Genomic DNA, 25,888 nt, shown 5'->3' on the forward strand with positions numbered 1-25,888 from the left:
TGTATTAGTCTCACGTACAGTGTAGCTGTTGCCGATGCCGCCGATGGCGCCGTGTCGCGCATACCTCTTCAACGGTTAGGGCTAGAAGAGTCAATGATATCTCGTTCGAATGTACAGACATCGCCATTGATAACCTTTTATAAAGTTTTCAAATCGGAGCCCAAAAAGTTGGGCATTTGCCTAATTTACTATTTTCGGTGATTTCCTTTATGTGGTTGATATTTTGTTAAAAATTAAGTCCGGTAACGTTAAAAAAATATTTTTGTACTACAACAACTTTGGTTATATCAGTAAATATTAAATTTAAGTATAGTTTTCGGGGTTATTTACGGGACCCCAATGTTCGTGGTTTTATATTTCCGCCTGAAAGTCGACATAACATTCCTTAATTTAAGTCCGATTTTCATGAAAGTTATATTTTCGGATAGCTGTTGTTTACATTTAACCTAGAATTGCAATTTCGTCACTTAATTTTAATTCTAAGTTAGGTTTTTTGAACAGCGTATACGGACCCCCTCCACTTCCAACATTGTAAATCCGCGTGTTTATAGAGGTCTACGCGCCCGTTTCCCTCTGGCGTTTTTCAGAAGTAACAATTAAGTATGACACTGATCAGCCTAGTCTTCGGCGTGTGACCAGAAGTAACAAATAAGTGTGATCAGAAGTAACCAATGAGTGTGATCAGAAGTAACTAATAAGTATGATCAGAAGTAACTAATAATGGTGACCAGTAGTAACTAATAAGTATGATCAGAAGTAACTAATAAGTATGACCAGTAGTAACAAATAAGTTACTAGAAGAAATAAGTGTGCCACTCAACGACTGACTAGTAGTAACAAATAAGTGTGATCAGAAGTAAAAAATAAAAGTGACACTGATCGAAGGAATCTTCGATGCTTTCAAAGTATGACTAGAAGTAACAAATAAGTGTAAATATGTATATATGTGTGACCGTGGATATACTTTGGTTGCGATACCGGCGTTGCAGGTTGCTGTGAATAGCTCAAACAAACTTAACACATTAGAAGGATTATGTGTATTCTGATCGTCGTACGTCTTGTTTATCTCAAAATAAGTAATTCCTGGTGAATCCAGTCAAGATGATCATTATTTGTTTGTAAAGCTTTTTTATTTTAATTTAAAACTCTACGGAGGAAGAAACTATTTCTGGAGAGGAAAATACGAGACCTCAAGCACGGGCCGATTGTTCGAAGTGAGGCACTAAATTCTGCTAGAGGCGCCAGGTGTTACGCCTGGTTCGAAGGCTTTTAGCGACTCCTATTTTAGGACAGCCATTACGAAATGTTTTATAATGTTACTCCGTTCATACATAGGTGGGGACACTCTACTAAGCACAAAGGTCAATTGTGCCGCTGTTGGCGCGCCTGCTTTTCTTCTCCGGGATAGAGTTTCTTCCTCCATGCTATCATGGACCAAGGTACTGCGCAAACAGGGGGGGGGGACGGAGGAACTCACGTGAATGTTTTGATTTCCGGTTGCAAACTCGCGCCTGCTAGGATTCTAAAGGCTGGAACGCGAGGCCTAGTTTGTTAGCGATCTGTGGAGTTTGGTATCAACGTAATTTTTATGGGGAAATAATGATAGAATTAGATCATCAAATTAAAAATAAAGTAATAGAAACAGAGAAATAGAAACGTGCTAGACCCAGGAAGAACTAGTACTCGGAATTGTTTATTCATTATCCACAAATTTTTCGATTTATTTAAAAAACGTTGGTAAAAAGAATATCATTATAACTTATTTAATTATGTTTTTTACGCAACCAAGCATTTATTTGAATAAAAGTGGCATTTATTTAAATAATTGTTTGTTTTATTTAAATAATAGGCTTATTCACTTTCGATTATTTAAACATTTTACAATTTTATTCAACTATTGGTTATTTAAATAAATATTTAAATATCGCCGAGCTCATTTTATTCATGGATAAAAATTAATCGAAAATCCGAGCACTAGGAAGAACAAAGAGCCAGATTTAAATAATGTAAAAGAAGGGGAAAAGATAAACATTAACAGAGGAAGAGGTAGGCCTAAAATAGTAAAAGTGTCGAAATCTCAAAGTAACAAGCAAGAACCAAAATTGAGACTACAAAATTTGAGCTTCACTATCTTCCTTCCAAGCTCGTCTTGGTATTTCGGGTCCGATATTTAAAACGTCGTTATGTTTATCTGGCAATTTAGTTGATGTTAAATCAATTATCTCTTTCAGTTCATCTATTTTAATAGGTTTTTTTCAATAATTTTAAGCTCCGGCACAAATTATTACGATTAATGCGAATATTTGATATTATATTCCTTCTGCTTTTAGGGGTTAGTTTTGAAATTGCATAATGGGAATTACCATCAGTTTTTTTAATCTTAACGGGCCCTTTCTGCATTTCGTTTTTGCGCTTTACGGGAACTAAATAACCACGGTTTATAGTTCTGACAGCGAGGAAGGTTGAGGTTCAATATAAGCTTTTTTCAAGGTGAAAATTATTTTACAAATGTGTAAAATATAGCATGACACACTACAAAAAATATTAACAACCCAAAAGCATTCTAAACCCTGTAATTCCAACACATTTGAACTAGTTAGGCCTAAATTTTTTAAATAAACGCTCTTAAATTTCTAAAAATATAGTTTTAAATACAACAAAAATATCTAATAATGACTTACTTTTTACGGTTGGAACTACTTGAGCCTTTGCGGTCGATCAGCGAGACAGAAAAGTATCCGGAACCAAAATGGCGCGTGGAAAAATAATCAGCTAATTGGTACCCTCTCGAGATTAATCCAGCATGTGATCAAATCAACAACTAACCCTCAAATTCTATTGGCTGTCTCTCTGAGACAACAGTTCTACGCACTTAAGATCAGAGGTGGGAATTTTTAAAATATTCATTTTAAAAACTTCACCGACAAGCAGAGAATATTTTTAGTTGCCCGGTTAAAAATTTCTTATCTTGAAGGCAATATTTGTACTCCTGAAGTGCACATTTCTTCTCATTGTGCAACGTAAGGGGGTAAAGTTGAAAACTGTAATCATCTTTGATCCTAAGATAACTCTCCTCTGTAGCACGAGCAATTTGGGGCAAATCAAAGCTGTAGTTTTATTCCTAAAATAGAGGGAACTGAAGTGGAGGGATTCTGTTTACTTGTAGAAGTTTTCAAACCAGAGGTTTTTAATCATAATAAAAACAAAACATTTACGAGGAGCCGTCGGTTTCATATAGTTTTTCTACTACTTAGGCTTGTGTATTCCTATTTCAATTACTACTGCGTAGGACTTTTTCCTGGGTGTTAAATCAACCTGCTTTTAATCCCAGATGTAAAGAAATGTATTACAGACAATTAGCCAATGATACGCTTCGCATTTTCTGACGTCATGGGTGCCGAGAAAGTCTGCAAATTCGCCGAAAAACTCGATTTCCACCATTTCGACTTCTTTTTATAATAATTCAAAGACCACTTAACCGATTTTGATGAAATTTTCTGTACTTGCTATAAAATAATTGCTCTTTCTAATGAATCATTAATTAGCCATAGCTAAAATTTCGTGCAACCAACACTTTAACCTATAAAAATGTACTGCGGAGAGAATGGAGAAAGAAAAAGTTATAATAATAAGGTTAGCTGATAGTGCTCGAGGAAATTAAATTTTATGTTCTAAATCGTACATAGTCCGATATGAAGTAACCTTTCTGAATGAAAAGGTGAAGAGAAATGAAAATGGGAAACAGTTACCTAGTAGTAGTGAAAAGGGGGTACTCCTCCACGTTCAAATCAGAGCGGTATCGATTCCCCTGAATAAGACGGCACGGAAAGAGAGAGAAAAGAGAGCCTTAGCTTTACTGCTGCCGTCGGAAAGGGAAAATTGGGAAATTGTCTTCCCCCTTGCTGCAAAACTTAAAGCTTTAAGGCTCGTCCAATGAAATTTGTACACAGCACTACGTTAGCGTGTTTAAAGTAATAAATAATTATGGCACTTGGTTATCGAAGCCGCGTATGGCCAGAAGTAATAAACAAGTGTGACACTTACTTATCGAAGCCGTGTATGGCCAGAAGAAATATTTCACTAAAGTTTAAGGTAAATTACTTATTCATGTTATTATGATACGGGAACAATAAATATTATCAGCTTCTTGGCGAACTTGTTTTAAGAATCTGATTAATTCACGGCCGTCTCATAATACAGGTGGAATTGATAGAGACGACAGTTGCTTTAAGCTGATTTTAATAGAGTATTGTATTTTCATTATTGTCCAGACAAAATTTTAGAAGTCTTGTAACCTACTACACCAAATTGATACCAAAATCATGTTTTTTCTTAATACAGTAGCTAGAACGATAGGTGTGGTTGTGGAGGCGTATTGTTTTATGCAGGAAAGACACGCAAACCAAAACAGATACGCTGAAGCGTAACTCCCCATCGACATGGATATAATTTTTTTTTCATTGGTTGCTAGTAGGGCGGAATAATCACAATGATTACACTATCAAAGGCTAGATGACCCTTCCTTTTAGTTGATGTTCTTGTTCGTCCGTCTTGGCTAATATTTAATATTTAATTTGTTTTAGGCCTTGGTATAAGCAACACCAGTTAATACAAGCAAAAGAGCATTTGATTTAGAGTGAAATTGGCAAAATGAGCAGCAGTGAAGAAACGATGCACAAGTGCTCAAAATGCGTCTACGCAACGAATTATAAGAGTCGGCTCATTCTCCACACAAGAACTCACACAGGCGAGAAACCCTTCGAGTGTGACCAGTGTAACTATGCATCTACAAATAGCGGTGCACTGATTAACCACAGAAGAACGCACTCGGGCGAAAAACCTTTCCAGTGTGTCCAGTGTAACTATGCATCTTCACGGAAGGATAATTTGTTTAACCACAGAAGAACTCACACGGGCGAGAAACCCTTCCAGTGTGACCAGTGTAACTATGCATCTGCAACTAGCGGTGCACTGATTAACCACAGAAGAACGCACTCGGGCGAGAAACCTTTCCAGTGTGACCAGTGTAACTATGCATCTTCACGGAAGGATAAATTGATTAACCACAGAAGAAAGCACTCGGGCGAAAAACCTTTCCAGTGTGACCAGTGTAACTACGCATTTTCACGGAAGGATAATTTGGTTAACCACAGAAGAACTCACACGGGCAAGAAACCCTTCCAGTGTGACCAGTGTAACTATGCATCTGCAACTAGCGGTGCACTGATTAACCACAGAAGAACGCACTCGGGCGAGAAACCTTTCCAGTGTGACCAGTGTAATTACGCATCTGCACGGAAGAGTGCATTGATTTACCACAAAAGATCTCACACGGGCGAGAAACCCTTCCGATGTGACCAGTGTAACTATACTTCTGCGCGAAAGTCGCATTTGATCAGTCACAAAAGGAGACACTCGGCCCAGAAGCCCTTTGGATGTACAAAGTGTGGATATCGGGCCAAACAAAAGGACAGTTTACATCGCCACGAAAGAACACGTCACACTCGGGGGGCAAAGGTTCACAAATGCCACATTTGCGACCGGAACCTTGCTACCAATAAAACCCTTCAAGCGCATTGTCGAAATCATGGTCCACCTGGAATCCATATTGACGCTTCGAACAGTCAATACACAGAACTAGTGCGCCAATCACAGCCTAGTGAATTTCACCTATCTGGTCGTCAAACGGGAGGTAGGTGTTGTTCGATTCAACTGCGACGTTTAACGACGGATCAGATTGCATCTCTAACTAAAAAGCTCTACGGGGCCCACGCCGTGAAAGTAGAATTTGCCCAACCTGACATAGACACCACAACCGTCGAAAGAGAAAGGGTGTTTGATTGCGTCAACATCGATGCCAGCTGCGTCAAACAAGAGCCTTTTTACGACTTCATCGACCAAGTTCCGATTGCCACAGTCGTAACGAGAGAAGAGTTGGAATATCACCCCGAACAAGATCAATTTCCCTCGAAGTAGAAATAGATGAAAAACATGGATCATTTTAATTAATATTTTCATTTGTTCCTAACTAATTTGAGAGGTTAAGCGATTTAAATTCTTTTGAAATAATTTTTTCTTACAGTTAACATAAGCAGTTAAATTATTTTGTATATTTAGCTCCGTGTGTCCGAATTAAAACGTAATAACTTACCTACTTTTAAATATAGAATTGTCAATATTATTTTAATCACTAAACAAAGGGGTGTTCTACACATAAATATTAATTTTATAAGTTAAAATACAAAATTAAAAGAGTTCAGCTTGAAATAGCGCGAAAGTTGACAATGCCCACCGTAGTCATCCCCCTTTAAAATATGTATTTTGCATTTTTAAACTTTTTGAAAGGTCGTTGTTCGTAAATTAAATTAGTTAAAATAAAAACACTTTAATTTTTTCATATATCGTTAATTACGTAAATTAGATATTAAATTTGAGACGTTTAAGTTTTTTATTAAGTCTGAAGGCCTGACCCTTCATTTCTGGATTTTTGTCCTTCGCTAATTTGTGGAGTCTGAGCTTGCAATATGAATTAATAACTTTCTTAATCAAACTGATGCGATGATGTTCGATTCCATCTTCAGCATCAAACATATGTTCGGGGAGATCTGGGAAGATGTCCATACCAGGGTTGCCACAAAATTTTCAGATTCAAATTCCCTGACTATTCCCTGACCATTTTAAGAGATTTTCCCTGACTTATTAAGGCCAAAATTTTTATTTTATATTTTACTTTTATCAGAAGTTAATAAATTTAGATGGCCTTATATTTCAGTAAAAAGGTTATTGCAATTAATGTTGAAAAAATTATCCAAACATTCAAGACAATAAATGATAATCGTGGAATTTGTCATAGATGTAGAGTTGAATTTCCTTCAAAAAGTGCCTAGACAAAATTGAATTCCCTGACTTTTCACTGAATTTCTACCAATTCTTAAAATTCCCTAACTTTTCCCTGAATTTTTACCAATTCTTAAAATTCCCTGACATTTCCCTGACATTTCCCTGACTTTTTAGGGCCATTTTTAAATTATTATTTCTATGCTCATAACCTAGCGTTGGTTCAACGCTCAATCCCACGTCATCGGCGTAAGGTGTTACATTTTAGTAACCTTGGCATTAAACATCTTAATTAAGAATTAAGATTTGGGATATATAATTTAGTAGAGCTTTAGGCGCCCAAATATAATACTCTAGAATGGTTCTTCGACCTTGGCGGCATCATTCTATGGGCTAATTAGCTTTTTCAGTTTACATAAGTTCAAAACCTGCTGGAATTTCATTTGCCAAAGAGAAGATACTTTAGCGAGCGTCTGCACCGACGGGGATGACTTCTACGCCGACTTACTACTTAAACCTACGCTCTTCTTACGTCGTACTGATATAGGGAAGCTTAGCTTCGTAGGTGTTAAACCAAGGGGTTAAACACAGGTGTGGAATTTATATTGTAGGTGTTCTTGAAGGGGATACATTGGTGTTTGAAATTAAAAAATAAATAAAACGGTGTATCTCCTTGTTTTCTCTCTATTAAAATTGTAAATTTTGATTCGATTAGATGGTCCTTGATTTTTGAATTAGATAATTTCTATACTATTTTTATTTTAAATATTTTAGAGTACGTTTATTTTAATTATTTTAGAGTATGTTTACTTAAATTGTTTTAGAGTATATTTATTTTGTTATAGTATATCAAGGGTTACGTTACACGTCCTACATCCAAATGGCAGGGTTTCTAACAAACGCTCACGGTATAAGTCTTACGTTCAATTTGCGAAAGCGTCGGGTGGGATTTGAACTGAGGCCCTCCTGCCCCAGTAGCAAAATTTAGTCGGGCCAACGTCGACAGAAATTAGTCGGCCGACTTAGTCGGGTCTGAGTCGGCCCACTTAGTCGGATCAAAGTCGGTAGGCTTGGTCAAATCGTAGTCGGCTACCCAGTCGAAATGTCACCGACGCCCGACTGCACTTTTTTGGGTCGGTAGTGAGTCCCTTCGTCGGGGTCGGCCCAACTTATTTCTGAACTGATGGCCCACCGTTATAAAGACTATCCTGCCAATCTTTATTATTATGCTTGCATATAAGTCGGCCCAACTATTATTAGGTTATGTAGCCGACCAATATATGGCGATTGCAGATCAGTCGGCCCTAATATTTTTCAGTCATGTAGCCGACCATTATTTGACCATTGAATATCAGTGGGCCTATCCTATAACCTACCAAAATTGTTGTATTACCGACCCCTATAAAGTTAGTCTCCCAACTGTATTTCGAGGGTTCGATATACATGATACCTACGAAAATACCATATTTCAAATATATGTCAAACTAGTGTATTTATTTAAACAATAATTCTTCAATATGTTTTAACAAAAGTATGATTGCTAAAGAAAAGTTACAAAAACTTGGTCACCAAAAATACTATTTAGTAAGAAAAGTCATTTCAAATGAATAAAAAGTCAGCCGAACAGATAAAAAAATATTATACATTTGATTATCAAATACTTATTCAGGGTTCATACAACATTTGGAATATTAATTTCCCTGATATTTCCATGTTTTCTCCTGGAAATTTCCCGGTGCTAAAGCACCGTATGTTTTCGTTTAATCGAAAAAATATAATTATTGAGGCGCTTCCAGACTCAAACGAATTTCCCTGATATATCCAGCTTTTCGTTAAATATTTTAAATTTCCCTGATATCTCTCTGATTTTTTTGGAAATTATCTGTTTCACTGATATTTCCAGGTTTTCCAGGTTCGTATGAACCCTGTTATTGACTAATGGCTGCATTTAAATTATTCAATAAGGCAATATCACAATGTTCAAAATAAGTAATTAATAAAAACATTAAAAAAGGTAACCGAGTGGATATTAATACAGTATGTCTATTCCGTTATCGAATACTTCTTATTTCTAGGTAGGTATATTTCAAGGCTTAAGCACTAAAACTGTATCATTCTATCAACAATGTTTTTCATATATCACAGTTCCAAGTTTTGACTCGGAAAGTAATCTGAATAGATAACAAAAACCTACAGCTTTCCATCACACATTTTAAATTTATCCAAATTATTTTAGTTTTGAATACTATAGCCATTTAAGGTCAAACTTTGGATACTTTAAAAAATTGAAATTAAATTATAATAAATTATTCGAAAACATCCAAACAATTTTATATGAGATGAATATCATAACAAGTAGTATAAAACTTTTATACCCGTAAATTAACAAATTTTAATACCGAAATAATTTTTCCCTTAGTGAAAAAAAGCTCGGAATTGATACCATAACAATTTTTTGGGTACCTACAACTTTAAAAGATAATGATATTTTATACATCCAAGATTGTTTATGTAAAACCATTACAAAGGCCAAAATAACCACTTAACCAGTGTATACATCTACTATATTTGAAGCTAAAGGAATCACTTTTGTCCGGTTCTTCATTGGCATCAACAGTGTTTAAACCATGGGATTTTAGACGACCTCCTTCTCTATCTTTTGAGTGTTTAAAGCACACATTTTCATGGAAGATTCTACATCCATTTCTATGACACCTTTTAAATTGGTTGACACTTTAACAGCATCTGGAAATACACAGAAATTATTAAGTTGAATTGATTAAAGTGTAATTTATTCATGTCACTTAATGCATCCTTCAGCCTTAAGGTCTTTAAATCAAGCTTTTCATTCGCGCAATATCATCACCATCTTCTAACTTAATTTTTTCTGCAAATTCTAACCTCTCATCTTCTATGCCCTCTAACTTATCATCATTTGCACCTTCTATACCACCATTGCCTACACCTTCCAGCCCCTCATATTCAACCCTTCTCAATTAGCTTTCTAATAAACCTATATTTTTATCTTCATCCAGTACCACAACAGTATCAGAATCTATATCACTGTCTAAATAAATGACAGTCATAATACTTTTAAGAAGGTTCTGTTTATATCTAAGCCTTTGCCTTTTAGAAACGTCCAACGAATGCTTGTAGTAATGAAGTTTGGTCTTTTACTTTTATCATCCATTAATACTATTACAAGGCTTAGGTAACCCGAGTAAAGCAGTTTTAAAAAGTAGGCTTAATAAACTTGTAACTTTCTAACAAAAATAAACTTCTAATCTTTGCGATAAACATATTTTACACCACAATAATTAATAAAAAAATAGTATTACATACCTTTAGGAATAGTATTAGGAATTTTATTTACGTTAAAAACTCAAAAAGAACGCAGATCTCTATATACATCGTGGCTGGTAAAATAACGTAACCGCGCATTTTTATTACAGCCCAAAGACTGTCGCGAGAAGGATTATATAGTCTTTGCTGCCGTTGTAGTTATGGTTAGCAGGATTGCCAGTCGAGGTTCTCAGCTCAAAGAAAAATTGTACTCTTAGCTAAAAATCAAACAGGTGACAAAAATAAATATTAAATAAGGGAAACTAATATTTATAACAAAAAGCTAACACACTAAAAATTATAGTAGAAGCAGAAATTGAAAAAACTGGCAGCTCTACTACAGTTTTTTGTTACAAATTAAAGCGATTCTTTAGGTTTTTACGGCTAAATAGGAAAATATTTGTCGGCCCGACGTTATTGATAGTTGGGCCAACCCTAAACTTCACATGCATCTCAAGAATGATGGGCAATGCCTTTTGCCGGATTTAAAATACTTTAAAACTTTAGAACTATCTTAAGTACCAAAAAAATAAAAATTTGAGCTTATAACTAATTAAGGCCAATTTTGATAACAACTTTTATTCAAGGAAAAATGTTGAATAAATCCGCTAAAAATTAGGTCGGCCCGACTGCTACCGAAATCGAAGAAATAGAGATAGTTGGAAGTGAGTCGGTATGACGCCCAAAATAGGACTCGGACTCTCAACCGACTGTCCGACCCTAATCCGACCAAAAAACGGATTACGTGTGCTACTGGGGTGTTTGAACGGCGAGTGTTCAACCATAGAACCAACGACGCCTACTAGCCTTTACCCAAAATTAGAAATTCAGATTAAACGGAAGCGTATATTTTTAGTTAATAGCGTTTAACAATTTGGTTCTTATTTAACTATAAGTGTTCGATTGAAATTATTGCGTAGAAGAAATTCAAAGGTTGTGGCTTGTCTTATAAATTAAAACAATTCCGGAGGTCGGGAATGTACCCGGGCCCCTTCTGCTTGGGAGGCGGGTCATACCACAGAACAGTTTCAGAAACTAATTTTAAATTTTTAGGTTTCATAGAGTGTGTAGGGGAAATCCTACTATGTAAATTTCCATGACGTTGAACCTGGTCTTCAGGGTCATCCAAAAACTACCTCGAGAACCCTAAGTGTTAGAAAGTTGATTCCAATCAGAAAAGTGTTCCCCGTCACGTTTTAGGCCTAAATAACATGGACCCGATTGGATTCGACCAATAGGAAGTCGATAAGTATTTTACCAAAATCACAAAAGTCGTAAAAGGGAAAATTGCAAGTAAGCGCTAATAACTCCAAAACAAATCGTGCTACATTATCGAAATTTGCTAGATAATCTCATCATGGTGGGAGATTTTTATATTCCGAAAATTGTATGACCTTGAACCATATCTTTAACGTCACTCTAAAATTATCTCGAGGACCATTAGGTTTAGACCAAAAATTCCAATTAGCAAGTTGTTCTTCGTCAATAGCTATAATATAATATATATCTAAGATAAATATAATAAATATAATATATATAATATAATATAATATAATATAATATAATATAATATAATATAATATAATATAATATAATATAATATAATATAATATAATATAATATAATATAATATAATATAATATAATATAATATAATATAATATATATATATTATATATTATATAATATTATATATATATATATATATATATATAATAATATTATAATATAATATATATATATATATATATATAATAATATTATAATATAATATATATATATATATATATAATAATATTATAATATTATAATATAATATATATATATATATATATATATAATAATATTATAATATAATATATATATATAATATGTATAATATAATATAATATATATATAGATATATATATAATATATATAATATAATAAAATATAAGTTTAATATAATATCTCCCACCATGATGAGATTATCTAGCAAATTTCGATAATGTAGCACGACTTGTTTTGGAGTTATTAGCGCTTACTTGCAATTTTCCCTCTTACGACTTTTGTGATTTTGGTAAAATACTTATCGACTTCCTATTGGTCGAATCCAATCGGGTCCATGTTATTTAGGCCTAAAACGTGACGGGGAACACTTTTCTGATTGGAATCAACTTTCTAACACTTAGGGTTCTCGAGGTAGTTTTTGGATGACCCTGAAGACCAGGTTCAACGTCATGGAAATTTACATAGTAGGATTTCCCCTACACACTCTATGAAACCTAAAAATTTAAAATTAGTTTCTGAAACTGTTTGGGCGATATAAGGATTATGAATTTTCTATCAGAGTTTACCAAAAAATTTAAATTTATTACAAAAGTGAAAAAAATTTGGTAATATATTACTTTTTTTAAATAATGGGTTTCGTTTTTGCAAATTTGCAAACTATTAGGTTCTTAACCGATATTTGAAAAGCAAGTGCGTCAAATTATTTAGTGTTCGAAATACTTGGTATTTGATGAGTAAACTGGCCTTATTTTTTCATCTGAAATATTCGATCGAACTATTCGACGCTTTAAGTATTTGATTTGATATTTGATATGGCTAAAAAATATTTGATATTTCATACGATCAACAAGAAAGTTGCCAAGCCAACATATACCTCTCCTCGTAAGCGTTTTCATGTGAATATTTTTATTTTCAACTTAGCAACATGAAAGTCAATGGCTAAGTGTAAATAATCCGCCTATTTCAAAATATGACCTGGGTTCGATTTCTGTGCACAACCGTATTATATAAATATATAATTAATTTAAATTTAGTTCTGAAATATTATAGAATAAAGTAACGTTAACACTTTTTTAAAAGCGTAAAGGAAAACGGACTTTCGCTAAAGCTGTTTTTCATTAAAGCGTGATGTCTGTCGGTGGTTCTGTGTTATGACCCGCCTCCCAAGCAGGAGGGCCCGGGTTCATTCCCGACCTCCGGAATTGTTTCATTTAATAGACAAGCCACAACCTTTGAATTTCTTCTACGCAATAATTTAAATCGAACACTTATAGTTAAATAAGAACCAAATTGTTAAACGCTATTAACTAAAAATATACGCTTCCATTTAATCTGAATTTCTAATTTTGGTTGAACACTCGCCGTTCAAGCAGGAGGGCCTCAGTTCAAATCCCACCCGACCCTTTCGCAAATTGAACGTAAGACTTATACCGTGAGCGTTTGGTAGAAACCCTGCCATTTGGATGTAGGACGTGTAACGTAACCCTTGATATACTATAACAAAATAAATATACTCTAAAATAATTTAAAATTATTTTTAAAATAAAAATAGTATAGCATTTATTTAATTAAAAAATCAAGGACCATCTAATCGAATCCAAATTTACAATTTTAATAGAGAGAAAACAAGGAGATACACCGTTTTATTTATTTTTTAATTTCAAACACCAATGTATCCCCTTCAAGAACACCTACAATATAAATTCCACACCTGTGTTTAACCCCTTGGTTTAACACCTACGAAGCTAAGCTTCCCTATATCAGTACGACGTAAGAAGAGCGTAGGTTTATGCGTAATGAATCTTACCTTGAAAGAGAACAAAGTCACGCCTCCCGCCAAAACGCGCTTAGCCATAGGACGAGGTGAGTCCAGAGTCGTCGAGGAATCATCGGCTCGTGATATAAGTCGTGTTCACACTAGACACTTTGGAACCGTTTTTAAACGGTTTCGGAAGCTAAAATTGAACATTTTTGGTGTCAACTGTATTAATAGCCGTACGATGAATACATACGACAGTAAAATTTTACAATTTGTATTTTCGAAACCGTTTTAAACTGTTTCAAAGTGTCTAGTGTGAACGCGGCTTTATTGTGAAAGAAACGGAAGCAACGGATACACTAAAACATATCTCCCCATCGACTTAGATATAAAGTAGAGCAGACGGAGAAACTTCATTATTGTTTGGCAATATTACAGCAAAGGCTAGTGTGATTGAGTTATTATCAGGGTTGGACATAAGGTACTAGTCACTAGTCAGGGACTCACGGTATTTATCTACTAAAATAAATGCTCTGACTACTAAAATTAATCGAAATCCGGGCGCTCACTATGGAATGGTTTTCGCTGTTGGAAACCTTTTCAGTAGTGGTTCGCGTATGTACTGGAATTTACTACTAACTCGAAATCATAAAAATGGGCCTTTACCAAGTTTTGAACTAAGTCCGCGACGAAATTCTGAAAGCCTGAAACTGTAAAGAAAACTGATAATGAATTGGGGTAACGGTGCACCAATTGAAATATTAATGACAACTCAATTATGACTGGGTGTATCTTACTGAAATGTTGAGGCTTCAAATTTAAATGCAAAATGTCTTGATTAATTGGGTTAAGCCGTTGTTCGCATTTTAACATACAGACCCTCGTTAGTTAAAGCGAGAAGCGCCTGGTTGCTATTTCGACAAAGATATTAAATTAGGAAAATGTTTACTCCAACTATTCTGAAGATGGCACCACACATTACTTAGGGCTCTCCCGCTTGATCTCATTTTCCGTGGCAGGTGTTAACTGAACGGGCTATTGAAAAGAAGCATTAAAGCGCCCTAGTGTTGCGAGGCGCCATCTTCAACATAGTCGGCGTAGAAGTCATCCCCGTCAGTGCAGACGCTCGCTAAAGTATCTTCTCTTTGGCAAACGAAATTCCAGCAGGTTTTGAACTTATGTAAACTGAAAAAGCTAATTAGCCCATAGAATGATGCCGCCAAGGTCGAAGAACCATTCTAGAGTATTATATTTGGGCGCCTAAAGCTCTACTAAATTATATATCCCAAATCTTAATTCTTAATTAAGATGTTTAATGCCAAGGTTACTAAAATGTAACACCTTACGCCGATGACGTGGGATTGAGCGTTTAACCAACGCTAGGTTATGAGCATAGAAATAATAATTTAAAAATGGCCCTAAAAAGTCACGGAAATGTCAGGGAATTTTAAGAATTGGTAAAAATTCAGGGAAAAGTCAGGGAATTTTAAGAATTGGTAAAAATTCAGTGAAAAGTCAGGGAATTCAATTTTGTCTAGACACTTTTTGAAGGAAATTCAACTCTACATCTATGACAAATTCCACGATTATCATTTATTGTCTTGAATGTTTGGATAATTTTTTCAACATTAATTGCAATAACCTTTTTACTGAAATATAAGGCCATCTAAATTTATTAACTTCTGATAAAAGTAAAATATAAAATAAAAATTTTGGCCTTAATAAGTCAGGGAAAATCTCTTAAAATGGTCAGGGAGAACAGGGAATAGTCAGGGAATTTGAATCAGAAAACTTTGTGGCAACCCTGTCTCAATTACTGGAAATACTGCTTAGGTATAAAAAGTTGTCAGAACTGTTATTTTTCTAGAAACGTCTATTCCTTAAAAATATTTGTCAGTAATTCAGGCATTTAGTGTTTTAGAATAAGTATTTAACATATCAGGGCATAGACAGAGGGGTTTCAGTGTCCATAGCTTTGACTGTATTATGTTTTTACCACTTTCATAGCCTTTAGATATTTTACTTAGTCCGAGCTCCTGAGTAGGGATGTCATTACGTCCGACATCGTCAACACCGAGGATATGGACGCTACGCCGTGCATAATGGCTATTGCGGCGACTGCCACACCGGATCGCCTATCACAATTACAACAAGCTACCAAGGACGATGATGTCTCAAACTTCCTTCGGTCATATATTACACATGGCTGGCCTGCGCAATACAAAAAAAATCCTTGTCACAGACTCACAGTACACCCTTATGCCAGTTTCTCTGACGAACTTCATATTGTAAATGGATTGCTGTGCAGGGGTAATCGCATTATCATCCGATCAAAGGTACGTCAACAATTGTTATCCACATTACACGCCATCGATGAGGGTATAGTGGCTACAAGAGCAAAAGCCGGTGCCGCTATATATTGGTCTGGTATAATGAAAGATACAACCCTTATGATTCGAACATTCTTCATCTGCCAGCGTTATCAAAATTCCAAGGCAAAGGAACCGCTCCTGCCACATCCCATTCCGGATCGTCCATGGCAAGTACTAGCCATAGTTTTTTATCATTTAAATAACAAAACATACCTTTTGATGATTGATTACTTCTCTAAATACCGTGAAGCTGTCCAAACAATTTCAACATCAGCCATACAAATATATGCAACATAATTTTCTCATGCCACGGCTATCCCGATGAAATAATGACAGATAATGGCTCTCCATTTAATTCCTATGAAGTGGCAAAATACAATAAATATTGGAACATCGAATATTTCGCACAGTCAAATGGCCAGGCCGAAACGCGCCTTCCCAACTGTGAAAGAGGCCTTGAAAAAGGCTATAGATTCTGGACAATACCTTAATCGCGTTCTCCTCGAGCTACGATCTACTCGGCATGAAAGCTTACCATCGCCATCAGAACAACTAATGGGCCAAAAAAATACGTACAGCCATTCCGTTCTTGAACTCTGAACTTGTCTCACACAACCCGCTCTTATCGGAAGCCCGAGCTCGCGTTACAAGCTACAAGGATAATCAAAAGTTATATTTTGACAATCATACCGAACAATTATCGGATTTAAAGAAAGGCCAACCTGTCTGGCATAAAACAACCTCCGTGTGGTTTCCAGCAATAATTGTTAACAAACTAGTGGAACCAATATCCTACGAAATAGAAACACCTGAATTTGTACGATACAGGCGAAATCATTGGCATTTACGGCCTAGAATGGTTCTCCCAACCCATAAGATATTACCACAGGCTGTATCAGTTTCTACTCTTTGCCAGTATCGAAACAACCTCCGCAGAACAACCTATGACCATACCCAGACGCCACAGAATGGATGAAAATATTTTGTTCTGGCCCCGATTGCTCATCACCCTATGGAGGCTCCTTACAATCCAGGACCTCCTCCAGAACCGATTCCTCAACTGCCAGGCGCACCTGTCGCACACGAGTCGGCCCCATCCAATTCGTTAACTAGGAGCACTTCCATCTCTATCCATACTCCTGCTTCCCTTTAATCCACTAGTCATTCCCGAACATCGCGCGCAGCTTACAAATTTAAAATTATGTTATTAAGACGTAGTATTTCATTGTCGTTTGATGAATCGTAATTAATTTGAAGTAAAGTTGAAACTGCCTCTAATATTTGACAATTACCTTGAAGTCGTCTTTGGTTTCTTTCAATTGTATTTATGTCACCAGAATACCTATTTCTGGAACTTTGCTCAAAATCATGGTATAATTCGCGAAGGTAATCGTTTACATCGCCACTTTTACTACACTCTTAGAAAAAAGGATCCAATGTGTGTCCAAAATTGTACAAAATTGTCCAACTTTGGATTATACGATAAATGAAATCCAAGTTTGCCCTCTTAAAGCCAAACTTGGACTTTTAGAAAAATAATCCTATGTTTGTCCAAAATTGTACGAAATATTCCAACTTTGGATCATATGAGTAAATGAACTCCCTGTTTGTCCTGTTAAAGCCAAATGTAGATGCTTTTAAAAAAACGTGTCTACTCTCTCTCTCTCTCTCTATCTCTCTCTCTCTCTCTCTCGCTCTCTCTCTCTCTCTCTCTCTCTCTCTCTCTCTCTCTCTCTCTCTCTCTCTCTCTCTCTCTCTCTCTCTCTCTCGCTCACTCTCTCTCTCTCTCTCTCTCTCTCTCTCTCTCTCTCTCTCTCTCTCTCTCTCGGTTTAAAATTATTGTAGATAAAGTAGCCCCATCCATAATTACTTTTGTAAATCAAATGTCTAAATAAAAAAATAAAATTTATATTTTGTAAAATTATTGCAGTTTTATTTCAACAATTTATATAAATAAAACTTTTTTTATACTTTAAATGTTTCGCTTTTAAATAATTTTTTTTTAATTCCGAAGAGTTTTTTTTATTCGAATCCTACAATTCCAAAGGGCGAATCTTGCCCGTCCAAAAGGGGACTCTCGCCCGTCCAAAAGGGGACTCTCGCCCGTCCAAAAGGGGACTCTCGCCCGTCCAAAAGGGGACTCGCGCCCGTCCAAAAGGGGACTCTCGCCCGTCCAAAAGGGGACTCTCGCCCGTCCAAAAGGTGTCTCTCGCCCGTCCAAAAGGGGACTCTCGCCCGTCCAAAAGGGGACTTTTGCCCGTCCAAGAGGGGACTTTTGCCCGTCCAAGAGGGGACTTTTGCCCGTCCAATATGGGACTTTTTCCCGTCCAAAAGGGGACTCTTGACCGTCCAAAAGGGGACTTTTGCCCGTCCAAAAGGGGACTCTTGCCCGTTCAAAAGGGGACTCTTGCCCATCCAATGGGGGATTAAAAAAAGTTCAAATCCGAACCTTTTTTTCTTCAAATCTGAACCAATTCCTCTCAAAATGCAAGACAACTCGTCTAATTTTGGTTAAATTTAAAGCCATAAAGGGATTGATAACTCTTTAAATTTGGATAGCTAGATCCACATTTGGACTATAATATATCCATCCAAATTTGGACGTCGATTTTATTATCCAAATTTGGACCGAAATGTGTGCTCTCACAGAGTCAGTCATTTGGATCCTGTTTCATCCAAAATTTTACAACTTTTTTAAGAGTGTAGGAAAATATAAATCGCTCAAAGTAAATAATAACAAAAAAATTATGTATATCCTAGCAAATTTATCATTTTTAAATGGTAATTTTCTATAAAACTATATTGTTCAAAATTGCTTTTTATCGTCGTAACCACAGTCCTACGAAACAAATAATTGCATCTGCGAAACAGAGATAAAAGGTGAAAGTGAGATGGTCCCCATACATTTTTTTCGAATTAGGCCCGAGCCCCGAGAGCAGCGTTGTCAACCTTTCGCTAAAATTATCGTACGCTTTAAAGAGAGGATGGAGCTACACATCGAGCAGTTAGTTTGGTGGGAAGTTTGAATTAAACAATATGGTCGGCGTTGTGGAAAGCGACGACATGGTAGATGGAGCTACACATCGAGCAGTTAGTTTGACGGGAAGTTTGAATTAAACAATATGGTCGGCGTTCTGGAAAGTGACGTGGGCCGACTTGTTGTTCATGTTGTCGGTAACGGCCTTCGAGGTACACTTTATGGTTTTTATATATATTTTTGCTACTACCTTACTCAATGGGCACCACAGACTAATAAAGATAATTTTCGAAGATATTTAAAGCGAACGTCTCTTATATTTCACCCAGAATCACATTTATTGATTACAAAATAATGTTATCCAATACTTCAGGTTGTTGTTGAAGTTGTGGTAAGAAAGATTAACTTCAACTTTTAAAATAAGTGAAATTTCGGTATATACCCTATATAATTTATTTAAAAGATGAATTCTTTTTTATTCAATTTTATACCATCACTTAAAAATAATCTTGCCCAAGTCGGAATAACTATATAAAGTAATAAAAGGGTGGTTAAATATTTTTAGATTTAGTAATTGTGATTCAGGGCAACAAATTTGCATGTATTAAAGTAATCGCAGTGAAATAGGAAAATCGCCTTTAAATATAGTTGAAAATAACCATTATTAGATTGTGTTCACCCATTGTGAAAGTTTCATCTGGCCAACTTTTTAAAATAATTAAGTGGTTAATTTTTTTTTGATTCAATAATTGTGATTCTGGTTTTAAAAAAAATCATATATTACAGTATTTAGTTAGGTAAATAAATTTTTTCCCCTGTTACCATACCCAATAGTCACACAAAGATAATTTTCAACTATATAAATCCCACTAAAAATGTTATACTGGCGCCGTATTCCTATAAGACTTGTTCGTGCGCTGATTTTCAGGCAAATCCTCGATGAGGTATCTATCGTATTTCAGTTTTTCAGAAACTACGTATGGACATCTGTACTTTACCGCTGTCTTGAAGGGTTGTCTGGTCGCTTGAGGGTTTCTTTCCACGACCACTAAATCTCCTGGCTCAAACGTTTGAGTATTAGCTCTTTTAGCGTTGTACCGAAAACGCGGTTTCTCTCGATCAGCTCTAATATTTGAGATGGCTTCATCTCTCCGTTTTATCATCTCTTCGTCGAATGTTTCGTCTACGGCAATCGCTACAAAATCTTCGGTCGGATTGCGAGACTTGAAGTTCAGCAAAAGTGAAAATGAGGTTATTATTAATCGCGCTATGGATCGTATTATTAATTCCCCACTATATCTGGTGTATTATGTCCCTATCTAGTGGTTCCCACTGTCCCTATCTAGTGGTGTGATGGGGTCACTAGAGCCTGTGGGGGGCTCCATACCCGGCTCTCAAGGTCATGTGATCGGGGCGCTGGGTCACTGGAACCTCATGGGTGTTCCACACTCGTCATTCTGTGACCTACTAAGGAGGGTAGTTTTGCAGTGGAAGAGGAAGCCACTCTAGTCCTCAGCTGTGCGAGGGTGGGTCTCGGGCAGCCCATGGTGTCGCCTTTTGTTGGGCCATGATGAGGGCGGTTGTTTGCTATATGTGAGGCAGTCTAGGTGGCTGTCTCCCTGGCCGAACGTTGTTTCGCAAAGCGCACTTTTGTCCGGGGCTGGTTGTTTTAGGTGGCCGCTGTAGTGCTTAAGACGGAGCAGCGGGGTACAAATACATATACTTATGTATTATGTATATGGGCATCCCAATCTTTTTCGTCTGGTAGACTGCTCATACTCGCTAACGCTGGAGTCAGTTGTCTATTTACTCATTCGACTTGACCATTTCCGCGTGGCGTCTCAGTGGCGTTCATGATGTGTTTGACATTTGCTAAACCAGGGGCGGCTCCAGACCAATATTTTTGGGGGGGGGGGGGGGCACCGTCGTACTTTTTTTTCAAGACATAAAAAACAAACACTTGTGAATTTGTATACCCATGCACCGTAATACCATATGTAACATAATTACTCATAAGTATGCCACTAGCTCTATTTCTTCACTAACGGTTTGTTTCACAGATATTGAGTCATCCGTACCCTACGTAATATTTGACGTCATATTTGATGTCATATTTGACGTCATCGAATCTCAAATGCCGATTATGCCGTCGTATAATTAGCTCTACGTTTGATAAACCAACGGCCATTATTTTAGTAAACAAACCGCTTTGAACAACCAAGGCTTAGGGGCTAAAATGAACTACAATATAGTGTCAAGTTCTGTTAATGTAATTAATTTGCAAATTAATGAAGTTTTCGGAGACTCATGTTCTAAAATAAATTTGCATTGTCAAATAAAAGAAGCAGGTTTATTGGAAAAAATAGTTGAAATAGTTACTCATTATTTAACTTCATCCGCACAAACCGTCGAACCGAGTGAGTTTATAAATTTCAATAAAGCTACCTTGGGCTGACTAAAATTCCAACGTAAAAAATTCCTTCTCAATTTAGAGGTTTTCCATTGGCTTAAATAAATATGTTACTAGCAAATAGTGTGACTTCCAAAATTACTAGGATGAATAAAAAGGTTAAAATCTAACGTAGTCCACCTTTTTACTGGTTCGTCGTGAAACAAACCGTTAGTGAAGGTTTTTGAATGAAATAAAGGTACAGTGGCATACTTATGAGTAATTATGCTACATATGGTAATACTACTTACAGTACAAGAAAAGTGGTGTAGGGGAAAGAGGAATACTGGGCCTTGATTTAGGTCAAGAGAGTTCACCCATGGCACTGTAGGTATTAGTCCACCTTTTTACTGGTTCGTCGTGAAACAAACCGTTAGTGAAGATTTTTGAATGGAATAAAGGTACAGTGGCATACTTATGAGAAATTATGTTACATATGGTAATACTACTTACAGTACTAGAAAAGTGGTGTAGGGGAAAGAGGAATACTGGGCCTTGATTTAGCAGTGGCGGCGCCAGGAATTTTCGCGAGGGTAGGCAAAACCAAATAAATGGGCCTCCGACCCGGAGCCCCCCTTTTATCAACGAAATCCTTCAATAAAATAAAGAAGTGATGTACATGACGAACAAAAAAGTTCTAACAACAGTAAAACGAGTCCAAATATAACAGAACTGGTTTTATTTACTAGGAGATACCTCAAAAATGTCTAAATACATTATCATTGTTATTTATAAATAATTTTATCTCTTGGGACAATTTTGAGACCATTTCTAGATCAATTTGGGGCCCCTTATAGGGTGATTTTGGGGCCCTTTCGAAATTTTAAGGTAGGCAGTGGCCTACCTGGCCTACCCCCTAGCGCCGCCACTGTGATTTAGGTCAAGAGAGTCCACCCATGGCACTGTAGGTATTAGTGCACCATAGGCATTCTATAAAACCATTAAACTCTATAAAGCTTTTTAGACATTTTTTGGATATTTTTATAAGAAAGCACTTGCATTTGATATTCTAAAGTTCCCATAAAAACTTATCGTTTGTCCCTTATATATAGGCCTACCAGGTTTAGTTTCGACGAAAATTACGACGACATCGTTGAACGGTTGCACTACAACCGTAATTTCATAAATAGGCTTACTAAAATAATTTTATCACTAAGATACTTGTGAGTTGCGACTTACCATAATCGCATACGTGCACCCAAACAAGTTTTGAAGCAGCGACAAAAACGAGGTTTTTGTGTAGTTATAAATTGTTATTATAAATAACAAGTTTAATAAAAAAACACAATGTATCGTACATGTTCCATTGGCCTGGCTCGCGCCCTTGCCTCCCCTAGAAGAAGTCAACGCCTCGCCGTTAAGCGCTGCAGCTGCCGCGGCCTTGAAATTTATCTCCGAATACAGGTCTTGGTGTAGGGTTCTGAACAGTATTTTAATGATTGTTGTATTTTAATGATTGTATATTTAGATAGGATTATTATCGGCCCTGTTATTTTGGGACAGAAATATTAGCAGACGCCGATAGTTAGTTTTAGTTTTAGTTATAGATCAGATTTTTGGAACCGTACAAAAGCCATGTAACGGAGATGAATAAAATTAGTGTCTACTTTAAATCTTACTCATGTTTATTAAACCGATAAACATTACAATGGCGACGGAGATGTTTTTTCTTACTCGTCCTGGGGAATGTGGTTTCATACTTTTATAATTCTCGAATCTCCGATCAACAATAAAGGCGGCAAAAGTGAAGAACAGCCCCCCCCCTCCTTTTATTGTTTTTTTATTTTCTTAGATGAAAGCCCAGTGTGTAAGGAGTACGAAGATATTTTTTTTAGTAACCGCAAATGATAATACGTTAAGTTAACGCGTTTTGAAAACCGTCAATTTCAATGCATTTTCGGCAATAGTTTAATGTGAGTTCTATACTTTTTCTCCCGAGATAGAGCAGGACACGTGAAATCAAACTTTATGTTAGGTGTGTACTAAGGAGTAATACTGAAAATGAAATTTGTAGTGGTAGTGTAGACTATACTTAACTCTTACAAATAAGGGATTTGGGAGGGAACTGAATATGTTAATGATATGTACCTCAAAGAACGGGATTTTTTTAACAATGCAAAAAGTTTTAATCGCAATTTATTGTTTAAAAAGATATGATCAATGTAAAATTGTTACTTTCCAGCAATTGTTACAACGGGAAATACGACATATTTCGAGATTTGTTTGTTTATTTGATGACGTAGAACTGATGAGGAGGACGATTCATTAAATGTCTAGATTTTAATACGTTTTGGAGAACGTAGGACTGATGACGAAAAAGGAAAAGGCTGAAATGCAGAACAGTACTAACTTTTAAGGGTTGGGAATTTTTATCGTATTACAGCGCATTTTAGGTTTTTTTTAACCATACTATGACTTTTGTGTGATGTTGACTTATACAACGTCGAATTTACTCTAAGTATTGGCGCCTAACGGCGCCGCGCACTCACTTCGCTCGAGCGCTGGGGGCACGCAGCGCCTCCCCAACCCCATACTAAAAAAAGCTATGGGCCAACTATAACGCAACCTAGAGGACAGCACAAAGCCTGACGCATCAAGTATCGCAAACCCGAAAACAATAAATAAAACCAATTTTGTTAAAAATAGCGCAAAGGACTTCGTTAACACGTGTGAAAAATCTACAATTTCAAAGCATTTGCGAGGGTAAGAAAAGTTCTTATCGACTGAATTTCAACTTGTGCAATCGAAAACAGAATATTGGTGCCTGACGGTGCCATCCCAACCCCATTCTTGCTATCACGATGGGCCGTCTATAACGCGACCTAGAGGACATTACCTAGCCATAACGCAGCAAGTATTGTCCAAATACGCGGAAAACTAAAATAGTTAATTGGTGTTCAATGCTTCACATTGGCCCAAGCCTATTCAGCGCTCACATCGTATACGACGTACGACGTAGATATTGGACCGGCAGTTTATCACACCACTCAGAGGTTGCATATAGAGTATTTTTGCCTTTTTGATATTTTATTATGGCTTTATCATTACCGGCTGTATTGCCGTTTGACATTCAGTCCGACCGGAAAATCTCAATGCTGCTTGGAAGAAATGGTGCAATCGTTTTGATAACTATCTATTAGCTTCAGGAGTTCGAGATACCATTCGTCAGAAAGCTCTGCTCCTTCACTGCGTGGGTGAGACTGTCGAAGATATTTCTTATGCATTACCTGGTAGTAGTGAGGTTACGGTTTATGACCACGCCAAAACGTTATTGACTGACTACTTTGCGCCAAAACATAACGTAGCTTATGAAATATTTAAATTCAGAGAAGCTAAACAAAATCAAGGTGAATCAATGTATGAGTATCACATTCGCTTACGCACACTAGCTACCTTCTGCGAATTTGAGGACTTGGATTTGGAATTAATACGGCATATTGTGCAAACGTGCTCTTCCAAAAGCTTACGTCGTAAAGCTTTACAGGACCCTACTCTGAATCTCACCAATCTTTTACAAAAAGGACGACTAATGGAACAATCGGAATCGCAGTCTACCAACATTGAAAAAACAAGCAATCTCGATACCATCAATAAGGAAGACTCTCTTTTTGTTCGATCTAAACCTGGCTTTCGACAAACACAGAGTTCTGCATCCAACCAATAAAAATCATCTTATAACCGCAATCGCAATTCTAACTAACAAACTGTTAAATGTGGATTATGTGGAGGTACCTATCCGCACCCTCAAAATCGAACCTGTCCAGCCAATGGGAAAACCTGTCACAACTGTGGGAAACCAAACCACTTCAGCACCGTCTGCCGCTCAGCTCATATGAAACCACTTCCGACTAAAAAGAAGTTTGGCTACAAATCTTCGTCTCGAGTCAATACCGTTCAAACTCAGCAACTCAACCAGAGTCCCGATGATGTGGAATTTCTTTTCAGTCTCCTGTGTCACCATGGCACTATAGAATCTCTACCAAGCTCTAGTCCTTTACCTCGAGTAACCATACATATAGGTACTAATCCTATTGCGTTCTTATTGGACACTGGGGCAAGTGTCAATATTTTAAATCAACCAACCTACCACGCGCTAGTCAATAAACCATTTTTGGAACGAACGAAGCTTGAGATATTTCCATATGGTTCTAACAAGCCGTTACCACTACTTGGACAATTTACCTCTCCTGTTTCAATACCATCTAGTCAAACCCTAGCTACTTTTTATGTGGTTCGGACTTCACATACAGTATCACCATCGATCATTGGCTACAAAACATTACGCGAATTGAACATTCTACCTAGTGACGCCTATCTACGTCCAACTACCAACCTATTGACGTCTCAAGCTATTGTTCAAAGATATCCAAAGCTGTTCACTGA

General features: G+C 36.6%; 1 protein-coding gene across 1 annotated transcript; it reads left to right on the forward strand.

Moving 5' to 3' along the window:
* Window positions 1-13,744: 13,744 nt before the first annotated feature.
* On the forward strand, window positions 13,745-25,169 carry LOC149968636 (uncharacterized). The gene is made up of 2 exons (XM_090168203.1): window positions 13,745-13,811; window positions 24,580-25,169. Exons 1-2 carry the CDS (start codon window positions 13,745-13,747, stop codon window positions 25,167-25,169), a joined length of 657 nt encoding a protein of 218 aa, XP_090024329.1.
* The last annotated feature ends 719 nt before the right edge of the window (window positions 25,170-25,888 follow it).

This window comes from Leiobunum rupestre, chromosome 1 (genome assembly GCF_980474605.1).
Source record: "Leiobunum rupestre chromosome 1, qqLeiRupe1.1.hap1, whole genome shotgun sequence".
Lineage (NCBI taxonomy): Eukaryota > Metazoa > Arthropoda > Arachnida > Opiliones > Sclerosomatidae > Leiobunum > Leiobunum rupestre.

What these genes read in the sequence shown, in the direction of transcription:
- LOC149968636 (XM_090168203.1), top strand. Translation starts at nt 13,745, where the DNA reads ATGAATCTTACCTTGAAAGAGAACAAAGTCACGCCTCCCGCCAAAACG. An exon ending in GCGCTTAGCCATAGGACGAG is followed by an intron (nt 13,812 to 24,579) that starts GTGAGTCCAGAG and finishes TTTGACATTCAG; the next exon opens with TCCGACCGGAAAATCTCAAT.